A 19,433-nucleotide genomic window follows, 5' to 3' on the forward strand; every position below is an offset into this window, starting at 1 on the left:
TGACCCCCCCCCCCATAAATACCTTTCTCCCTTCCCCTCTCTGACCCTACTGAAGGACTTGAATAGCCGGTGTTAAATATAGAGAGTCTGGGAACATCAAACAAATGGGGAAAGGAACCATATTTTGGTAATAAAACCAGTTGGAAATATGCTTTGGAACGTAATGAGTATGTATGTAAGGTTCGGTTGTCATCTGAGACATTATGACTGATGACAGGACGACAAACTGTACCTGAGAAAGTATACACCCTCTAGTTATCAGAGTAACATGGAATTGTTATGCAATTTAAATGTTTGATATTGAAATTGTTTGTTAGGAGATTAAATGTAATTTTAGCTTCCAAATGAGAGATTTGGGTTTTCATAAGGAAAGTGCCCTGCTTGATCAGTGGCCCACCCCTGTGAAGAGGGGTTATAAACGATGAAACACATCCTTCCCCCTCTCCACTATATAAGCCTTTGACGAAAAGATAACCAGGTTGTTCCAGTACGTGAGGTCTGCAGCCTCTACGTTAGAAGGACACACATGTCAAGTACAGAACTAAGCCAACATCGGCGTGAGCTTTGGTGGCGAATGGTATGAACTTTGAGCTTATTCACTACAGAGGTGATACTTCCTAGGCGTTGAGTTAGCAGCGGCCGCTGTAGACGGGGGCTAGGAAAAGACGGACGACGGATCCAGTCTAACAAACAGACGAAGATACCACCACGTATCCAATTTACCACCAGAGACATTCTTCCGAGGACAGGAAGATCTTTTGGCCAACCCGGCCAGCATCTACGACCAATCTACCGAAGCGCAGCTCAGAGTAAATATTTATTGCATTTTCCTTTTCCAAATGGGCGGTAATTTAGAATGCATAAGATAATGTATTTACGATAGCATAGCTGCTGTTTCTTCGTTCCTAAGTCTTCCCGCTCTTTCATTCAAGCCCAACCCCCTTTCCTTTGTGTAACCAGCCATGATACAGGTTCCGTCCACCAGGACGTTTTCTGTATGACATCATTTGTATTCTGTGTGATTAGTTTAGGTATTTAGTAAATAAATAATTAAACCCAATTTTGCATTGCTGATTCAACTTGTTAGCCAGGGTTCGTGAAGATAGCCAAGAATTTCCAACTTTCATTATGAAACTGAAAATAAGATAAGGGTTAATATTGACTGCTATCGATGTAAAATATGACTAAGTATTTTAAGAGTTTATTCGGAAGATAACGGCTCTATAAACGTTCTTCCGTGGTGCCCCGACTTTCTAGTTAATTACATTTACATGATTAGCTTAATCAGGTAATATTAATTACAGAGAAAGGATTTTATAGGTTAGCATGTCATATCACTTAATCCGGCATAGCCAAAGACACGACAGCGGTTAGATTAACGAGAGTCTTGTCTTTAAAATGGTGTAAAATAGTTGATTGTTTGAGAAAATTGAATTGTGGTATTTTAGTTGGATTTGTATTTCGCGCCGTGCGATGCCATTGGCTGTTGGATAGGGGTTCCGCAGGCAGAACGTCTGTCCTTAACAGGTTAAATAAAAATAAAAAGTGTCTATTCCAACCTCAGAGTCATCTTCATCACTGGATGTGTCGATGTGATCCTCTGAGTCCTAGAGAGAAACATGCGGATACTGGCTGAAATCCTCATTGGACATCAGTGAGGGATTTAACCCTTACATTGAAATGATGCCTAACCCTATAGGCCCTGGTCAAAAGTAGTGCACTTTAAAGGGAACAGGATGCCATTTGGGACACAGACCATGTCAAGTTAGGATTCCGCCCCATAGGAGCACTTGTTGCAGTTCTAAGTATTATAAATATTAAATAAACAATACCCAATGAACGCTCCAGGAGTTTTATTGTGCAATGCTTCGACCTGAAGGTCTTCGTCAGGCTGATGTTGTACAAAGAAACAACTAGAGCATTTGTCAGCGTGCAGGTATCTAATCTTTACAACATACCCAGCACCTGCAAAGCATTTGATGTGCATACACTGTTTGAAACTATATACACAGTGCATTTGGAAAGTATTCAGACCCTTTGACTTTTTCCAAATTGTGTTACTTACAGCCTTACTGTAAAAAGTATTAAATCGTTTTTTACCCCCTCATAAATCTACACTCGATAACCCATAATGACAAAGCAAAAACAGGTTATTTTTTTTGCAAATGTATAATAAAAATACATAAACTGAAATATCACATTTACATAAGTATTCAGACCTTCAGTACTTTGTTAAAGCATTTAAAGCATTTCATTTACAACATTAACAATGTCTACACTGTACTTCTGATCAATTTGATGTTATTTTAATGGACAAAAAAAAAAACTGCTTTTCTTTCTAAGTGACCCTAAACTTTTGAACAGTAGTGTATGTAAATAAGGTATTTTTTGCAAACATTCCTAAAAACCTGTTTTTGCTTTGACATTATGGGGTATTGTGTGTAGATTGATGAGAAAAAACGATTTAATCCATTTTAGAATAAGGCTGTAACGTAACAAAATATGGATAAAGTCAAGGGGTCTGAACACTTTCCAAAGGCACTGTATGTATGTGCCAGTAACCGAAATGTTGCTGGATCGAATCCCCAAGCTGACAAGGTAAAAACCTATCATTCTGCCACTGAGCAAGGCAGTTAATCCAATGTTCCCCGGGCGTGGATGACGTGGATCGACATCCATGACATCCACGGCAGCCCCACCCCACACCTCTCTGATTCAGAGGGGTTGGGTTAAATGCGAAAGACACATTTCAGTTCAATGAATTCAGTTGTACAACTGACTAGATACCCGCCACCTTTTTACTCCTAAACTTATTTAGGCTTCCCATAACAAAAGGAGTTGAATACCATGTAAGACATTTCAACTTTTCATTTTTTATGAATTTTGAAAAACGTGATTCCACTTTGACATTATGGGAAATAGTGTGTAGGCCAGTGACAAAAAGTAAATGTAATATGTTTTCAATTTGGGCTGTAACAACAAAATGTGGAAAAAGTCAAGGGGAGTGAATAATTTCTGAAGGCACTGCATCAGCACGTCTTTTGCCGTCACGTTGTGGTGATGTGGAGGTGATAACGTGTGGTGTGTTAACTTACTGATGTCCTGCCCTTCTTTGCCATGTATCCCTGCTCTGGGTTGTCGAGGATTTTCAATTTCTGAAAAACAGATACACAACATCAACGCTAAAGATAACTCACGCCAATCGCAACCACAGACACACACACAGCCCTATAAAATCCGTGGTACCGGGAAATCGCAAGGAATCACGGAATCCAGACAGTAAAACAGAAATCAAGAATATTCTAAAATGTATTGAACTAGGGAATCAACTAAATGTATTGAAAATTAAAGTTTATTATAAGAGATGAACAGAATGTTTCAGTGATTCGTATTTCCTGCAACTTTCTGAAGAGGCAAAGAGAATTCCACGTCTGTGTATGACCGGTGCGCACCTCTACCACTTTGTGTAGCCGTTAGTGATGATGCTAATGAAAAGAAACTCAATTAAAATGTTAACTACAAAGTAGCCTATGCTTACCTGGCAGAATGATATCATGATTAATTGCATCAATCAAGAGGGTATTTGTTTCACAAACTCTACCATCACGTGTGCTACAAAAACACAGCTAAACAACAGCCTCTTGCTAGGGCCGCACTGGAATTAAAGGTTCACTAACTACACCCAAAAATCTAAATTCCTTCTAGACCTAAAAAGTGGTCACCTGATGTGGTTTAAGAATTGTTGTGGACTTACAACATCCAACTTCATTTTATTAATTTTTTATTAAAGTGTGCTTTTGAGAGGGAAAACCTAAAAAAAACTGGGGTAAATGGAAACCTGAAAAACTAAACAGAATCGGGAAGAAAAAAAAAATCTACCATTTTATAGGGCCTTATACACACACACACACACACACACACACACACACACCTCAATTTCCTCTCGGTTTTATCTCTACTTACATTTGGGTTTTGATCCAAGTACTTTGCCTGTTCCTTTGTGGACATGGTCTGAAAAATGTTAAATAGTAAGACCACCAGTTAACAGTAAAAACTTTACAGATAGATCTCAACTCACAACAGCGGTCATATTTCATCTAAAAGAAAGAGGGTTTGTCCCAAATGGCATCCTATCCCTAAGTGCACTACTTCTGACCAGAGCTCTATGGGTCCTGGTCAAAAGTAGTGCACTGTATAGGGATTAGGGAATAGGGTGCCAAGTGGGAAACAACCAGAGAGTGAATGGACTTTACATTAAACCAGCTGCGTAGCTCTACTTGGTACTCCCTAGCCCTCTCCTGGGCTGTTCTCTGGTAGTGCTCCTGTTCCTTCTGGGCCAGCTTCTTCCACAGTGGGCTGACCATGGCCATGCACTTCCTGGAGCTGAGGTGGTTCGACTTGGCTCTCAGCTCCGCCATCTTCTCGCTGTAAAATACTGTGTGACCCCACCTGTTCAGGAAGGGGGGGGGGGGGGTCAGTGAAGTGGAGAAAGGTTTTCAAAGCTAGAAGTTGGGGTCACACTCAATGCTGTCACTGGGGAATAGTGGGGAAAATTACTGGATATTTTTTGAAAGGCATATCGTTTCCTCTTATTCTGATACATCTGCACAACACTATAGGAAGTAAGTCTTTCAGAAGTACTTTCACAAACTCAGATAACTTAAAAAGAAAACAGTTGTGCCACAGCCAGGGATACTCACCGAGGTGGTTTCTTGGGCTCGCCTTGAAACGTATTTTTCTTCCCTTTTTGTGCAACCAACTTTGAGGTCTGCATGCGTTTCCTGTTCTCCAATAGAATGCGCTGCTGCTCCTTATCTGTCACAGTCTGAATGGACAAACAAACACACACGTGTCATGTTTCTGACAGCATTATGACTAAAGGCCACGATACAAATGGTCATTTTTGGGGCCAATATTGCTGAGCAATGTTAAGGAATCCTCAAACCACAGCGTAGAAAGTTGGCAATGTGCTCAATCTCTCCTTAAAATATTTTGGACAACATAGCAGACGTTTGAGCTCAAGTGAGAGAAAATCAACTCCTGTTTTGGAGTGAAAGGTTGGCCATTCACATCTCAAATGTTTTCGCACTACAATATTCATGATACGTTAATACACACAGTGCATTCAGAAAGTATTTAGAACCCTTGACTTTTTCTAAGTTTTGTTACGTTACAGCATTATTCTAAAACGTATAAAAATAATAATTCCCCCTCAAATCTAAACACGATACCCCATAATGACCATACATTCACCTTTTTTTGCTAATGTATAATAAAAAATAAATAAAACTGAAATATCACATTTACATAAGTATTCAGACCCTTTACTCAGTACTTTGTTGAAGCACCTTTGGCAGCGATTACAGCCGCAAGTCTTCTTGGGTATGACGCTACAAGCCTGGCACGCCTCTATTTGGGGAGTTTCTCCCATTCTTCTCTGCAGATCCCCTCAAGCTCTGTCAGGTTGGATGGGAAGAGTCGGTGCACAGCTATTTTGTCCCAAAGTCACTCCTGTGTTGTCTTGGCTGTGTGCTTAGGGTCGTTGTCCTGTTGGATGGTGAACCTTCCCCCCCAGACTGAGGTCCTGAGCGCTCTGGAGGTTTCATTAAGGATCAAATCAAATTTTCTTTGTCACATGCGCCGAATACAACAGGTTAAGAAAATATGAACTAAATCTAAAGTATAAAATAACGAGGCTATATACAGGGGGTACCGATACCAAGTCAATGTGCGGGGGGTACAGGTTGAGGTAATTTGTACATGTATTCTCTCTCTGTACTTCAGCTCTGTCTTGGCTGTGTGCTTAGGGTCGTTGTCCTGTTGGAAGGTGAACCTTCACCCCAGTCTGAGGTCCTGAGCGCTCTGGAGCAGGTACTTTTCTCTGTTAATCTTTCCCTCGATCCTGACTAGTATCCCTGTCCCTGCTGCAGAACAATATCCCCACAGCATGATGCTGCCACCACCATGCTTCATCATAGGGATGGTGCCAGGTTTCCTCCAGACGTGACGCTTGGTATTCAGGCCAAAGCGTTCAAGCTTGGCTTCATCAGACCAGAGAATCTTGTTTCTCATGGTCAGAGTAAACTCCAAGCGGGCTGTCATGTGGCTTTTTCTGAGGAGTGGCTTCCGTCTGGCCACTCTACCATAAAGGCCTGTGGCGGAGTGCTGCAGAGATGGTTGTTCTCCCGGAAGGTTCTCCCATCTCCACAGAGGAACTCTGGAGCTCGGTCAGAGTGACCATCTGGTTCTTGGTCACCTCCCTGACCAAGGCCCTTCTCCCCCGATTGCTCAGTTTGGCCGGGCGGCCAGCTCTAGGAATAGTCTTGGTGGTTCCAAACTTCTTCCATTGAAGAACGATGGAGGCCACTGTGTTCTTGGGGACCTTCAATGCTGCAGAAATGTTTTGGTACTCTTCCCCAGATCTGTGCCTCGACACAATCCTGTCTCGGCGCTCTACGGACAATTCCTTCAGCCTCATGGCTTGGTTTTTGCTCTGACATCCACTGTCAACTGTGGGACCTTACATACAATCGTGGCCAAAAGTTTTGAGAATGACACAAAAAATAATTTTCAAAGTCTGCTGCCTCAGTTTGTATGATGGCAATTTGCATATACTCCAGAATGTTATGAAGAGTGATCAGATGAATTGCAATTAATTGCAAAGTCCCTCTTTGCCATGCAAATTAACTGAATCCCCCAAAAACATTTCCACTGCATTTCAGCCCTGCCCAAAAAAAAGGACCAGCTGACATGTCAGTGATTCTCTCGTTAACACAGGTGTGAGTGTTGACGAGGACAAGGCTGGAGATCACACTGTGATGTTGATTGAGTTCGAATTACAGACTGGAAGCTTCAAAAGGAGGGTGGTGCTTGGAATCATTGTTCTTCCTCTGTCATCCATGGTTACCTGCAAGGAAACACGTGCCGTCATCATTGCTTTGCACAAAAAGGGCTTCACAGGCAAGGATATTGCTGCCAGTAAGATTGCACGTAAATCAACCATTTATCAGATCATCAAGAACTTCAATGAGAGCGGTTCAATTGTTGTGAAAAGGCTTCAGGGCACCCAAGAAAGTCCAGCAAGTGCCGGGACCGTCTCTTAAGGTTGATTCAGCTGCGGGATTGGGGCACCACAAGTACAGATCTTGCTCAGGAATGACAGGTGTGAGTGCATCTGCACGCACAGTGAGGCGAAGACCTTTGGAGGATGGCCTGGTGTCAAGAAGGGCAGCAAAGAAGCCACTACTCTCCAGGAAAAACATCAGGGAAAGACTGATATTCTGCAAAAGGTAAAGGGATTTGACTGCTGAGGACTGGGGTATACTCATTTTCTCTGATGAATGCCCTTTCGGATTGCTTGGGGCATCCGGAAAAATGCTTGTTCGGAGAAGACAAGGTGAGTGCTACCATCAGTCCTGTGTCATGCCAACAGTAAAGCATCCTGAGACCATTCATGTGTGGGGTTGCTTCTCAGCCAAGGGAGTGGGCTCACTCACAATTTTTCCTAAGAACACAGCCATGAATAAAGAATGGTACCAACACATCCTCCGAGAGCAACTTCTCCCAACCATCCAGGAACAGTTTGGTGACGAACAATGCCTTTTCCAGCATGATGGAGCACCTTGCCATAAGGAAAAAGTGATAACTAAGTGGCTCGGGGAACAAAACATCGATATCTTGGGTCCATGGCCAGGAAACTCCCCAGACCTTAATCCCATTGAGAACGTGTGGTCAATCCTCAAGAGGCAGGTGGACAAACAAAAACCCACAAATACTGACAAACCCCAAGCATTGATTATGCAAGAATGGGCTGCCATCAGTCAAGATGTGGCCCAGATGTTAATTGACAGCATGCCAGGGTAGATTGCAGTGGTCTTGGAAAAAGAAAGACTCTTTGCATCAACTTCATGTAATTGTCAATAAAAGCCTTTGACACTTATGAAATGCTTGTAATTAAACTTCAGTATTCCATAGTAACATCTGAAGACACTGAAGCATCAAACTTTGTGGAAATTAATATGTCATTCTCAAAACATTTTGCCACGACTGTACATGATTCCATGTGTTAATTCATAGTTTGTCGTCACTATTATTCTACAATGTAGAAAATAGTAAAAAGAAGAGAAAACCCTTGAATGAGTAGGTGTTCGAAAACTTTTGACCGGTAGTGTATATATAATATTCATGTACATATTGCTCATTATTGCGCCAGTATCTCATACCCCACTCTGTTACCAGCAACATTTCTCAGAAATATTGCCTCAAAATTGCTAGTGTATCATCAGTTTAAGTGTTCACCTAACATGCTAATCAGTCATTACAAATGTTTCTGCAAATAGTGTTCACACAATTAGACAGTTTCTGAAATTAAGAGAACTTACACACAAAAATCGGTTCAAGTTGACCACGTATTCTTTCTTTAACTGAAAAACGAACACAGAAAGTTGAATTGGAGGTCAGACATTTCATGTCTGTCTTCACAAAAAGAGATTAAAAGAGCAGCTTCTCAACAGACTTGCCCCCAAACATGAAAATACATACGAAATACCAAAAAGAGTTGAACGGAGCATGCATGTTCTCCAATTAACCTTGTCACAGCGTCTCTGGTAGGCTTCCTTTTTACTCTGTGTCATTGCTTTCCAGCGCTGGGAGCAAATCATCAAATACTGGGTGTTAGGGACTCGCTCTCCCTGTATGGTGGCTTTCTGTTCCTTACAGAAAAGGTTGTAACCCTTCCTAAACCACAAACACATGGTTAACTCAACCTTAAAGGCAGGTACGACCACAAACTCCATCACTGTAAATATGACATGGCCATTTACAGTGCATTCAGAAAGTATTCAGACCCCTTGATCTTCTCCTGATTTTTTTTTACATTACAGCCTTATTCTAAAATGTATTAAACCCCCCCACACACAATCTACAAACAATACCCCAAACTGTCTGACATTTTGGCAACTTTATAAAAAAATACAAATCTGAAATATCACATTTACATACACTACCGTTCAAAAGTTTGGGGTCATTTAGAAATTTCCTTGATTTTGAAAGAAAAGCAAATTTTTTGGTCCATTAAAATAACATCAAATTGATCAGAAATACAGTGTAGACATTGTTAATGTTGTAAATGACTATTGTAGCTGGAAACGTCTGATTTTGAATGGAATATCTACATAGGCGTACAGGCACCCATTATCAGCCACCATCACTCCTGTGTTCCAATGGAACATTGTGTTAGCTAACCAAAGTTTCTGATTTTAAAAGGCTAATTGATCATTAGAAAACCATTTTGCAGGTATGCAAGCACAGCTGAAATCTGTTGGTCTGATTAAAGAAGCAATAAAACTGGCCTTCTTTAGACTAGTTGAGTATCTGGAGCGTTACAGGCTCAAAACGGCCAGAAACAAAGAACATTCTTCTGAAACACGTCAGTCTATTCTTGTTCTAAGAAATTAAGGCTATTCCATGCAAGAAATTGCCAAGAAAGATCTCGTACATCGCTGTGTACTACTCCCTTCATAGAACAGCGCAAACTGGCTCTAACCAGAATAGAAAGAGGAATGGGAGGCCCCGGTGCACAACTGAGCAAGAGGACAAGTACACTAGAGTGTCTAGTTTGAGAAACAGACACCTCAAAAGTTTTCAACTGGCAACTTCATTAAATAGTACTCGCAAAACACCATTCAACGTCAACAGTGTAGAGGTGACTCCGGGATGCTGGCCTTCTGGGCAGAGTTGCAAAGAAAAAGCCATAAGGCCAGCATCCCGGAGTCGCCTCTTCACTGTTGACGTTGAGACTGATGTTTTCTCTGTTCATCTTTCCCTCAAAACTGACTAGTCTCCCAGTCCCTACCGCTGAAAAACATCCCCACAGCATGATGCTGCCACCACCATGCTTCACCATAGGGATGGTGCCAGGTTTCCTCCAGATGTGACTCTTGGCATTCAGGCCAAAGAGTTCAATCTTGGTTTCATCAGACCAAAGAATCTTGTTTCTCATGGTCGGAGTCCTTAAGGTGTTGTTTGGCAAACTCCAAGCGGGCTGTGATGTGCCTTCCGTCTGGCCACTCTACCATAAAGGCCTGATGGCGGAGTGCTGCAGAGATGGTTGTCCTTGTGGAAGGTTCTCCCATCTCCATAAAGGTACGCTAGAGCTCTCTAAGAGTGACCATCGGGTTCTTGGTCACCTCCCTGATCAAGGCCCTTCTCTCCCGATTTCTCAGTTCTCCCCCGATTATTCAGCCAGCTCTAGGAAGAGTCTTGGTGGTTCCAAACTTCTTCCATTTAAGAATGATGGAGGCCACTGTGTTCTTGGGGACCTTCAATGCTGCAAAAATGTTATTGTTACCTTACAAAGATCTGTGCCTCAACACAATCCTGTCTCGGAGCTCTACGGACAATTCCATTCGACCTCATAGCTTGGTTTTTGCTCTGACATACACTGTCAATTGTGGGACCTTATATAGACAGACATGTGCCTTCCCAAATCATGTCCAATCAATTGAATTTACCACAGGTGGACTCCAATCAAGTTGTAGAAACAGCTCAAGGAGGATCAATGGAAACAGGATGCACCTGAGCTCAATTTAGAGTCTAATATCAAAAGGGTCTAAATACTTATGTAAATAAAGGTATTTGTTTATTTCTTAGAAATTTGCAAAATTTCTAAAACCCTATTTTCGCTTTGTCATTATGGGGTATTCTGTAGATTGATGAGGGGGAAAAAAAAGTATACATTTTATAAGAAGGCAGTAACGTAACAAAATGTGGAAAAAGCCAAGGGGTCTGAATACATTCTGAATGCACTGTATATTGAAAACGTATCTATATTTGGAAAATGAATTGGCACTCATGCAATAGTTCTGTAAAAGGCATGAGTGGACCCAATAATGTTGGAGAGCTGCTGACTTACGGAACAGTATACTTGTGTAAAAATAAATAAAAATACTGTAAATATGCTCATACTAATTGTATGGGTTAACACCAACGTTCAAGCCTGAAGAAGGCACCTGTGCCGAAATGTTGTTTACCCACTAAATTATTGGGAGCATATTTAGAGAGTGTGTGACTATCTTTCTGTTTACTCATACAACAGTTACTATTTTGCCAAAGGTAGCCTTTTATGGTAAAGGTAGGCCCAGTGACTTACGATGGGGGTTTGTCAGGCTTGCCGTCTGCCAAGTCCTTCAACAGTCTCGCACTGTGGCGCAGAAGCGGCTTATGCTTGGCCTTCCGACTCCCGTTATTCTCTGGGTGCGCCTCCATCTCCTCCTGCAACATGAGAGTTGTTCATGGTTGATTGATTCATGTGATGCAAAAATCAACAACCTAAACCATAAATGTGTCCTGGAACTTTGCATTGTGGAACATTGTGATAGTGAACATATTGTTAGCTTCTAATTCTCAGAGTAAAAACCTCAACAGACACTATGAAAGTTTAACCAAGTTTACTCTTCCCAGAGGATCAATACAGCTGCATTAGACAAAACATGTTTCCACCAACACAAGTATATATATATATATATATATATATATATATATATATATATATATATATATATATATATACTCCAACTTAGATGCACTCCTTCTCTCCAACCCTTACATCTTTTATGGTTCGACAGGAAGACGAAGTGACGGGGTAATAAACCGCTCCTCTTCCCTTAAGGTGACCTGACCTCAACCCCGTTGATGCCTAATCCAAAGCTCTCCACCCGTATCACCTATAGCACTCCGTGACTGCTTCCCCTCTACCCAGCACATTCCAAAGCCATCTGGGCTCCTACAGATAACCATTAACTTCTGCTGTAAAAACCAGTCTCTATCACTCCTCACATACTATAGTATTACTCCTGATGGAACATTGTTATACCGAAGACATGATACAAGTTTGACACAGAATCTAACAATATACTGAACAAAAATATAAACGCAACATGTAAAGTGTTGGTCCTATGTATCATGAGCAGAATTTAAAAGACACCAGAAATTTTCGGTATGTACAAAAAGCTTATTTTTTTCTCAAATTGTGCACAAATTTGTTTACATCCCAGTTAGTGAGCGTTTCTCCTTTGCCAAGTAAATCCACATCAAGAAGCGGATTAAACAGCATGATCATTACACAGGTGCACCTTGTGCTGGGAACAATGAAAAGCCACTCGTGCAGTTGTCACACAAAACAACGCCACAGATGTCTCAAGTTTTGAGGGAGCATGCAATTGGCATGCCAACTGCAGGAATGTCCACTAGAGCTATTGCCAAGGAATTGAATGTTAATTTCTTTACTATAAGCCACCTCCAACTTTGTTTTAGAGATTTTGGCAATACGCTCAACCGGCCTCAGAACCGCAGACCACATGTAACCACCACAGCCCAGGACCTCCACTTCAAGCTTCTTCACCGGCGTGATCGTCTATGACCAGCCACCCGGACAGCTAATGAAACTGAGGAGTATTTCTGTCTGTAATAAAGTCCTTTTGTGGGGAGAAACTCATTGTGATTGGGTAGGCCTGGCTGCCAAATCGGTGGGCCTATGCCCTCCCAAGCCCACCTATGGCTGCGCCCCTGCCCCATAAAGACATCAGCAAAACACCCACCTCCTCATACTGTGTCTGCTGCTCCAGAGAGCGATTGATCCACTTGAGTTTCTCCTTGTCAGGTAGCTTGGACCAACGCGTCTTCTGCTCAATACTTTGCCTGATACAGTCTACTTTTTTCTGTGGAGAGAAACATGATGCTCTATCACCTGCAGTTCATGTGTTTCTTATGCAATGTAGATTCATCAGCAAGACTAACCTGTATAAATAACAGTTACATTTAAATTAATTGTGTATTGGAACAGTCAGTGGGAGGTCAGGATAATCAGTCATTCCTCTATATAAAGAATATGCCATAACATATTATAAGTTGTTTAGTAGAAGCAAATTGCTGAACTCTGAAGACACACCGGCCCTTGCTAATTAACATCCCCCACCCATCCACTAGCTAGCCTTGTAGAATATTTCAACAAAAAAATAAGCCTTGAACAGATTACATTAGATTAGCTATGACACTCACATCTGGGTTGGCTTGAAGGAATATCCTCCTCTCGTGGCGGTACCAGAGCCCGTGGGGTGTGAGGGGCTCACTCATATTCTTTAAACAGTCTCTCCGTACCTTCTTCCCCCCAGAGTACTCTTTCCTGGAGGAGCATTGGTTCAGTTGAGACTTTAGAAAGTCAAACAAACAAACAAACAAACATGTATCTATGACATCAAGAGAGCAACAGACAGCTCAATACATTTTTACCTGAACTTCCTCATGCTTTTCTCATACATTTCCTTCTCTTTCTGGAATGTCGCAACATATTTTGCCTATAAACCAGAAATAGGAAGTAATCAACCAGTCAGTCAAGTGTATAGGTTACAAAGGTATCTTAGTCTAACTCAAACCAAAGAATTCGAGGATAAATAAATTGTGCTATAGCAACTTGAAAATAGGAGATCATTGCCATTATGACTATAAAAAAGTACTTCACACACACTGACACACCTTCTCGTGCTCTGGGAGCTCATTATACTTCCCTCTGATTAACTTAAAGAGCTCAGAAGTTGTCATTTCAGGCTGCTGCTTCTCAAACGTTTTATGGTTCTCTCTGAAGAAGATGCTGTTTGGCGGGGTAGGTCTCCTTGGGAAGTCAGGGTGTATCTGCAACAGAACAGAGAAGATTTCTCCAATATGTAAAACATCCTCTTAAAGTCCTACTCCAGTCTCCTTTTCAGCTAATTTACCACCCAATTCACTTTACAAAAAAGGCACATCTCTGACATGGCACAAGTGTGGGGGGTGGCCCTTTCCTCTTTTCTTCTCGATTGCTCCTCTATTGTTCTTCAAGCATGGGGGAGGCCGATGAAAATCAGATGGCACCACCAGACCAACTCCATGAAGTTTGCGCTTGTCTAAAAAAAAACACTATTTGCTCAAAACATATTTTTTTACCCTTGTACATTACTGTATTTATACATAGGATATTGTTTTTCCAATAGGAACAGCACTGTAACAAGTAATGGACAAGAACAAAAAAAATGACCAGTTTGCCACTTGACATTAGAAAAGAAAAGGAGAGCTGTACACTCTAGCTCAGATACAATAATTGAATAACCTAATAACCAACATTTCGACAGACAAGCTGTCTTCATCAGGGTATAATGACAAACACTGCGGGTCACTAGTTTATAAAGTGTCTAATCATGGCCGGGTGTGGACTGATATCATTGGTTAATTCTCAGATATAAAGAACATACAATTTGGATACATAGGCCTACAAACATTTACAATGAATAGCAAAATCACAATAATCACAAGAATGGCTTCAGATCAAAGTCTACGTTGAGACCGAAATTAAAGATCCAGGCAGCCTCTCCTTATAACAATAAATTGTCGAGGTCACCCCCCTCTCCTAGGGAGGGTAATATGTTCAATGCCTACAGCAGGTGGAAGCTTCTAGGTCTACTCCAGGGTCTCCGACAGGTCGATCACGAGCTACCAGTAGCTCACAGCCCACCTATGAGTAGCTCGCCAAACAGTTCTGTAAGCACATGCAACTTTTCACGTTCCACTGCAAACTGTCATTAACAAAATCTCACAAGTATCAGACACCGCAAGCTCCCAGCTACTATTTAATCAACACAACATTGACAAGGTAAAAATCTGTCCTTCTGCCCCTGAACAAGGCACTGTTCCTAGGCCGTCATTGAAAATAAGAATTTGTTCTTAACTGACTTGCCTAGTTAAATAAAGGTTTAAAAAAAAAAAAAAATCCCACCCATGGTTAGCCACTAAAGGCTTAAAAAGCCAAGCACAATATCTGCCAATTAATTTCTAGCAATATTGCCCGCCTGTGTAGTGCGCGTGTTTGTCTATCACTCTCAGTGTAGCCAGTTGATGTGATAACCGTCGTCGGTTGACAGAAATACTTTCCCCAAAACCGTCTAAATTAAATGTTAACTGCAAAGTAGGCTTACCTGGCAGAAGTATATCATGAGTAAGTATATCATTTGTATCTGTTATTTGCAAACTTTGCATTGAAATGAGCAGTAGCAGTACAGAACCATTGCAAGTCCAGCACATTAGATGCACATTCCTCACTAGATGCACAATTAAAGAAAATCAAAATGTGTTCGTTTTCTTCTCGACCCCCCCTTAATTGTTTACTAACCATTATTTTACCAGGAACAGTACCAGTCAAATATTTGGACGCACCTACTCATTCAAGGGTTTTTCTTTATTTTTACTATTTTCTACATTGTAGCATAATAGTGAAAACATCAAAACTATGAAATAACACATATGGAATCATGTAGTAACCAAAAAAAGTGTTAAACAAATCAAGCCACCCTTTGCCTTGGTGACAGCTTTGCACACTCTTCTCTCAACCAGAATCATGAGGTAGTCACCTGGAATGCATTTCAATTAACAGGTGTGCCTTGTTAAATGTTATTTTGTGGAATTTCTTTCCTTCTTAATGCATTTGAGCCAATCAGTTGTGTTGTGACAAGGTAGGGGTGGTATACAGAAGCTAGTCCTAGTTGGTAAAAGACCAAGTCCACATTATGGCAAGAACAGCTTAAATAAGCAAAGAAAAACAACAGTCCATTACTTCAAAGCAATGAGGAGCATTCCAAGAACTTTTCAATTTTCTTCAAGTGCAGATGGAAAAAAACATCAAATTCTATGTTGAAACTGGCTCTCATGAGGACCGTCACAGGAAAACAAGACCAAGAGTTACCTCTGCTGCAGAGGATAAGTTCATTAGTTACCGGCCTTAGAAATTGCATCCCAAATAAATGCTTCAGAGTTCAACAGACATCTCAACATCAACTGTTCAGAGGAGACTGTGTGAGTCAGGCCTTCATGGTCGAATTGCTGCAAAGAAACCACTACTAAAGGCCACCAATAAGAAGAAGAGACTTGCTTAGGCCAAGAAACACGAGCAATGGACATTAGACCGGTGGAAATCTGTCCTCTGGTCTGATAAGCCCAAATTTGAGATTTTTGGTTCCAACCGCCATCTCTTTGAGACACGGTGTGGGTGAACGGATGATCTCCGCGTGTGTGGTTCCTACTGAGAAGCATGGAGTTGGTGTGATGGTGCTTTCCTGGTGATAGTGTTGGCGATTTATTTACAATTCAAGGCACACTTAACCAGCATGGCTACAACAGCATTCTGCAGCGATACACCATCCCATCTGGTTTGGGCTTAGTGGGACTATTATTTGTTTTCAACAGGACAATGACCCTGGCTGTGTAAGGGCTATTTGACCAAGGAGAGGAATGGAGTACTGCATAAGATGACCTGGTCTCCACAATCACCTACCCTCAACCCAATTGAGATGGTTTGGGTTGAGTTGGACCGCAGAGCGAAAGGAAAAGCAGCCAACAAGTGCTTTGGTTACTACATGATTCCATATGAGTTGATTTCTTCACTTATAGTACAATGCAGAAAATAGTAAAAATAAAGAAAATCCCCAAATCCTTAAATGAGTAGATGTCCAAACTTTTTAATCGTACTGTATATTGACAGAAAACTTAGTGCACTACTTTCTCTTGGAACACTAAGGACGGGGAAGAGTTGCAGGGGAGAGGAGAAGAATGTCCCCATTTGAAAGCTAGAGAATAATTAGTAGCTTGCGACATGTTTCATTTTTAAAAGTGCTAGGAAAGGTTGGAGATCCCTGTTCTACTCTATTACTTTAAGCAACTTTCTATAGGTTCAAGAGGGACATTTACAGGAGTTAGACCGAGTTCTCACTTACCCTCCAGTTCTTGCCCTGGAAAGGGTTTTCAAAGGCAACCTCAGCTTCAGTGACCAGCTCTGTTAGAGAACGTATCTTGCGCACCTTAGAGAGAAACACAGACATAGTATGTTTTGATAGTATCCCGTGTGGCTCAGTTGGTAGAGCATGGTGCTTGCAACGTCAGGGTTGTGGGTTCGATTCCCACGAGGGACCAGTATGAAAATGTCCCCACTATGTATAAGAGTGTCTGCTAAATGACTAAAATGTAAATGATAGACATTGCTTTGTATATCTCTGTACCAAGTTCATGTGAACCAATGTATGAATATTTTGACTAGCATTTCATATTCCATGAGAACCAAGAACAAACATACAAGAGTAGCCTAACTCATTTACTTAACGGATAGCAAGGTAGCCAACTCAGATGAAACGCTGTCTGTCTCAGGAGAATGTGCCTATCCTGGTCCCAGATATGCTAGTGCTGTATAGCCAACTCAGCTAAACAGTGCAAACAGATCTGAGGCCAGGCTAGGGTTTCTAGGCCAGAAGTCACCCACCTTTTTTGATAGCTCCTTCCACTTCTGATGACACATCTGTGGAGAGTAGGAACCGAAAGCCACCTTGTCCCACTTCAGTGTCCTCTCCCCTTTAGTGTAAATACTCATGTCACCTTTGGGAATGTTTTCTTTGATACCATGCAGGAGCTTTATCAGGTCCTCCCTACCCCAGGCTGTAACCAAAGGACAGACATACAGAACGATGACCAACCAACCACTCAGTCAGACACAAACAGACGTCCACAGAACAGACGGTCAGACAGACAGCAAACCGGTCAGACAGATGTCTAAGAAATCAAACAGACAGATGTATCGACAACACAGATAGACAGCCATATTGACAGAAACAGACAGACGACCAGTCAGACAAACAGACAGTCCACAGAAGAGACAGACAGGGGGGGCAATGACAGAGTGACAGGCAAAACCTTACTGCATTTCAAGCTAACTTACAGTGAAAAATGATAAACATGCCTAATTGAGCTACATACAAAATGGTTGCTTGAACTCGATTCCAAAATTCACAGCTCAATGATCCCAGCCAGCTGGTCAAGTCACTTCACACCCCGGGGATTAGTTAAAAACATTCATACATTACTTACCTTGTTTTTCACAACTTGTCTCCATTTCTTCTTCCTCTGTAAAGTCCATCACAAACTAGTGGCGATGTTTGCACGAGTAATAGCGGCTATGTGAGTAACGCTAGCTAGCTTAGCTGCTGAAGAACCACATGGCTAGTTCAAACTCATTCGTGTGGTCATTGGAAGCACGCGAGACGTTCCCATTTCATGGTCCTGGTGCAAGCAATAATGTTTAGCTAAATGAAATACTCAAATTCATAAACAAATGATATACATAGGTAGCTAAAGTTGTGCATTTTCGTTGGGAGAGGCTATACGGAAACGCCTGGTGCCGAAAATGACGTAGATTGCGCAGCTGAAACTGGGAGTCGAGTGGAAACGAATGTATTCGGTTCAGACAGTCGAGTCGTCCTGCTGAGCCCAAACCAGCTATATTATGCTAACAGCAGCAGCATGGCGCTAGTTAAAACTTGTAAAAGTGGGAACAATTGAGAAATAACCATCTGGAATATGCATGTCACCTTGACATGCCAATGTAGGCTGGCTAAAGTAACGACGAACCGATGTGAATCCAGTGCAATGGTGTATCTCTGAAAACCGGATGCATTCGGAGTTGTTGTCTTCTCAGATAGGTTAGTTATTTAACAAAAAACATGTGGCATAGTAATAAGTAAAAGAGAAGTAGCTAGATAGTGTAGCTAATCTGGCCAAAATGACAGCTAAAAAAAACAACACATGTATTGCTTTTGTAGTCCGATAAAAACGGAATGACTGAACACTCCCACGTCCCAACTTCGGCAGACTAGTTTAAAATCATTGCTGAAGTTTCTAGCCACAAGCTAGCTGGAGGGGGCTCATTATGACAACTTTCAACCGAGAACCGAATCCGTTCGTCCCAATGATTTATATCAATAAAATCTAAATTATTTATAAAGCCCCTCTTACATCAGCTGATGTCACAAAGCGCTGTACAGAAACGCAGCCTAAAACCCCAAACAGCAAGCAATGCAGGTGTAGAAGCACTAGATGTATATATAAAAATAGGCTATATTGTAAAAATGTATCAATACAAAAATGTTATGTTTTCTTAATTTAAAGGTTAGGGTAATGCATAAGGTTAGCAGAGTGGTTAAAGTTAGGTTTGAAATAAGATTTTAAGAAGATAGAGCTCCCGAGTGGCGGAGCGGTCTAAGGCTTGAGGCGTCACTACAGACCCTGGTTCGATCCTGGGCTGTATCACAACCGGCCGTGATCGGGGGTCCCATAGGGCAGCACACAATTGGCCCAGTGTGTTCTGGGTTGGGGGAGGGTTTAGCCGGGGTAGACCGTCATTGTAAAAGCAGAAATTGTTCTGAACCGAATTGCCTAGTTAAAATAAAAAATATCAATTATAGAAATAGGTGGGATTTATGACTTTGTGGCTTTCATAACTAGTGACGACCATTTGAAGCCACAGGTTGGCCATATTGGCACTCCCCAGTAGAAGCAGTTCTTCATAGGAATTAATTGAATTCTACAGT

The 19,433-nt window shown here is 41.6% G+C and overlaps 1 protein-coding gene across 3 annotated transcripts in view; it reads right to left on the reverse strand.

Annotated features, from left to right (window-relative positions):
• The window catches only part of LOC106579092 (nucleolar transcription factor 1), a 36,560-nt gene extending 17,833 nt beyond the window's left edge, over window positions 1-18,727 (reverse strand). The window contains exons 1-15 of one of the 3 annotated variants that reach the window (XM_014158639.3): window positions 17,935-18,726; window positions 17,333-17,505; window positions 16,794-16,877; window positions 13,531-13,686; window positions 13,288-13,352; window positions 13,057-13,180; window positions 12,597-12,716; window positions 11,150-11,271; window positions 8,589-8,736; window positions 8,382-8,423; window positions 4,701-4,825; window positions 4,254-4,449; window positions 3,964-4,011; window positions 3,096-3,155; window positions 1,560-1,607 (exon numbers count right to left, since the gene is read on the reverse strand). In XM_014158639.3, coding sequence (XP_014014114.3) covers window positions 1,560-1,607; window positions 3,096-3,155; window positions 3,964-4,011; window positions 4,254-4,449; window positions 4,701-4,825; window positions 8,382-8,423; window positions 8,589-8,736; window positions 11,150-11,271; window positions 12,597-12,716; window positions 13,057-13,180; window positions 13,288-13,352; window positions 13,531-13,686; window positions 16,794-16,877; window positions 17,333-17,505; window positions 17,935-17,983 — 1,560 coding nt within the window. In that variant the 5' untranslated portion in view covers window positions 17,984-18,726. Of the gene's footprint in view, window positions 1-1,559; window positions 1,608-3,095; window positions 3,156-3,963; window positions 4,012-4,253; window positions 4,450-4,700; window positions 4,826-8,381; window positions 8,424-8,588; window positions 8,737-11,149; window positions 11,272-12,596; window positions 12,717-13,056; window positions 13,181-13,287; window positions 13,353-13,530; window positions 13,687-16,793; window positions 16,878-17,332; window positions 17,506-17,934 lie in introns of all 3 variants that reach the window. The other 2 variants (XM_014158640.3, XM_014158641.3) reach the window with 2 other exon arrangements.
• Between the last annotated feature and the right edge of the window lie 706 nt (window positions 18,728-19,433).

The sequence above is a fragment of the Salmo salar genome, chromosome 19 (assembly GCF_965601325.2).
Source record: "Salmo salar chromosome 19, fSalSal1, whole genome shotgun sequence".
NCBI lineage: Eukaryota > Metazoa > Chordata > Actinopteri > Salmoniformes > Salmonidae > Salmo > Salmo salar.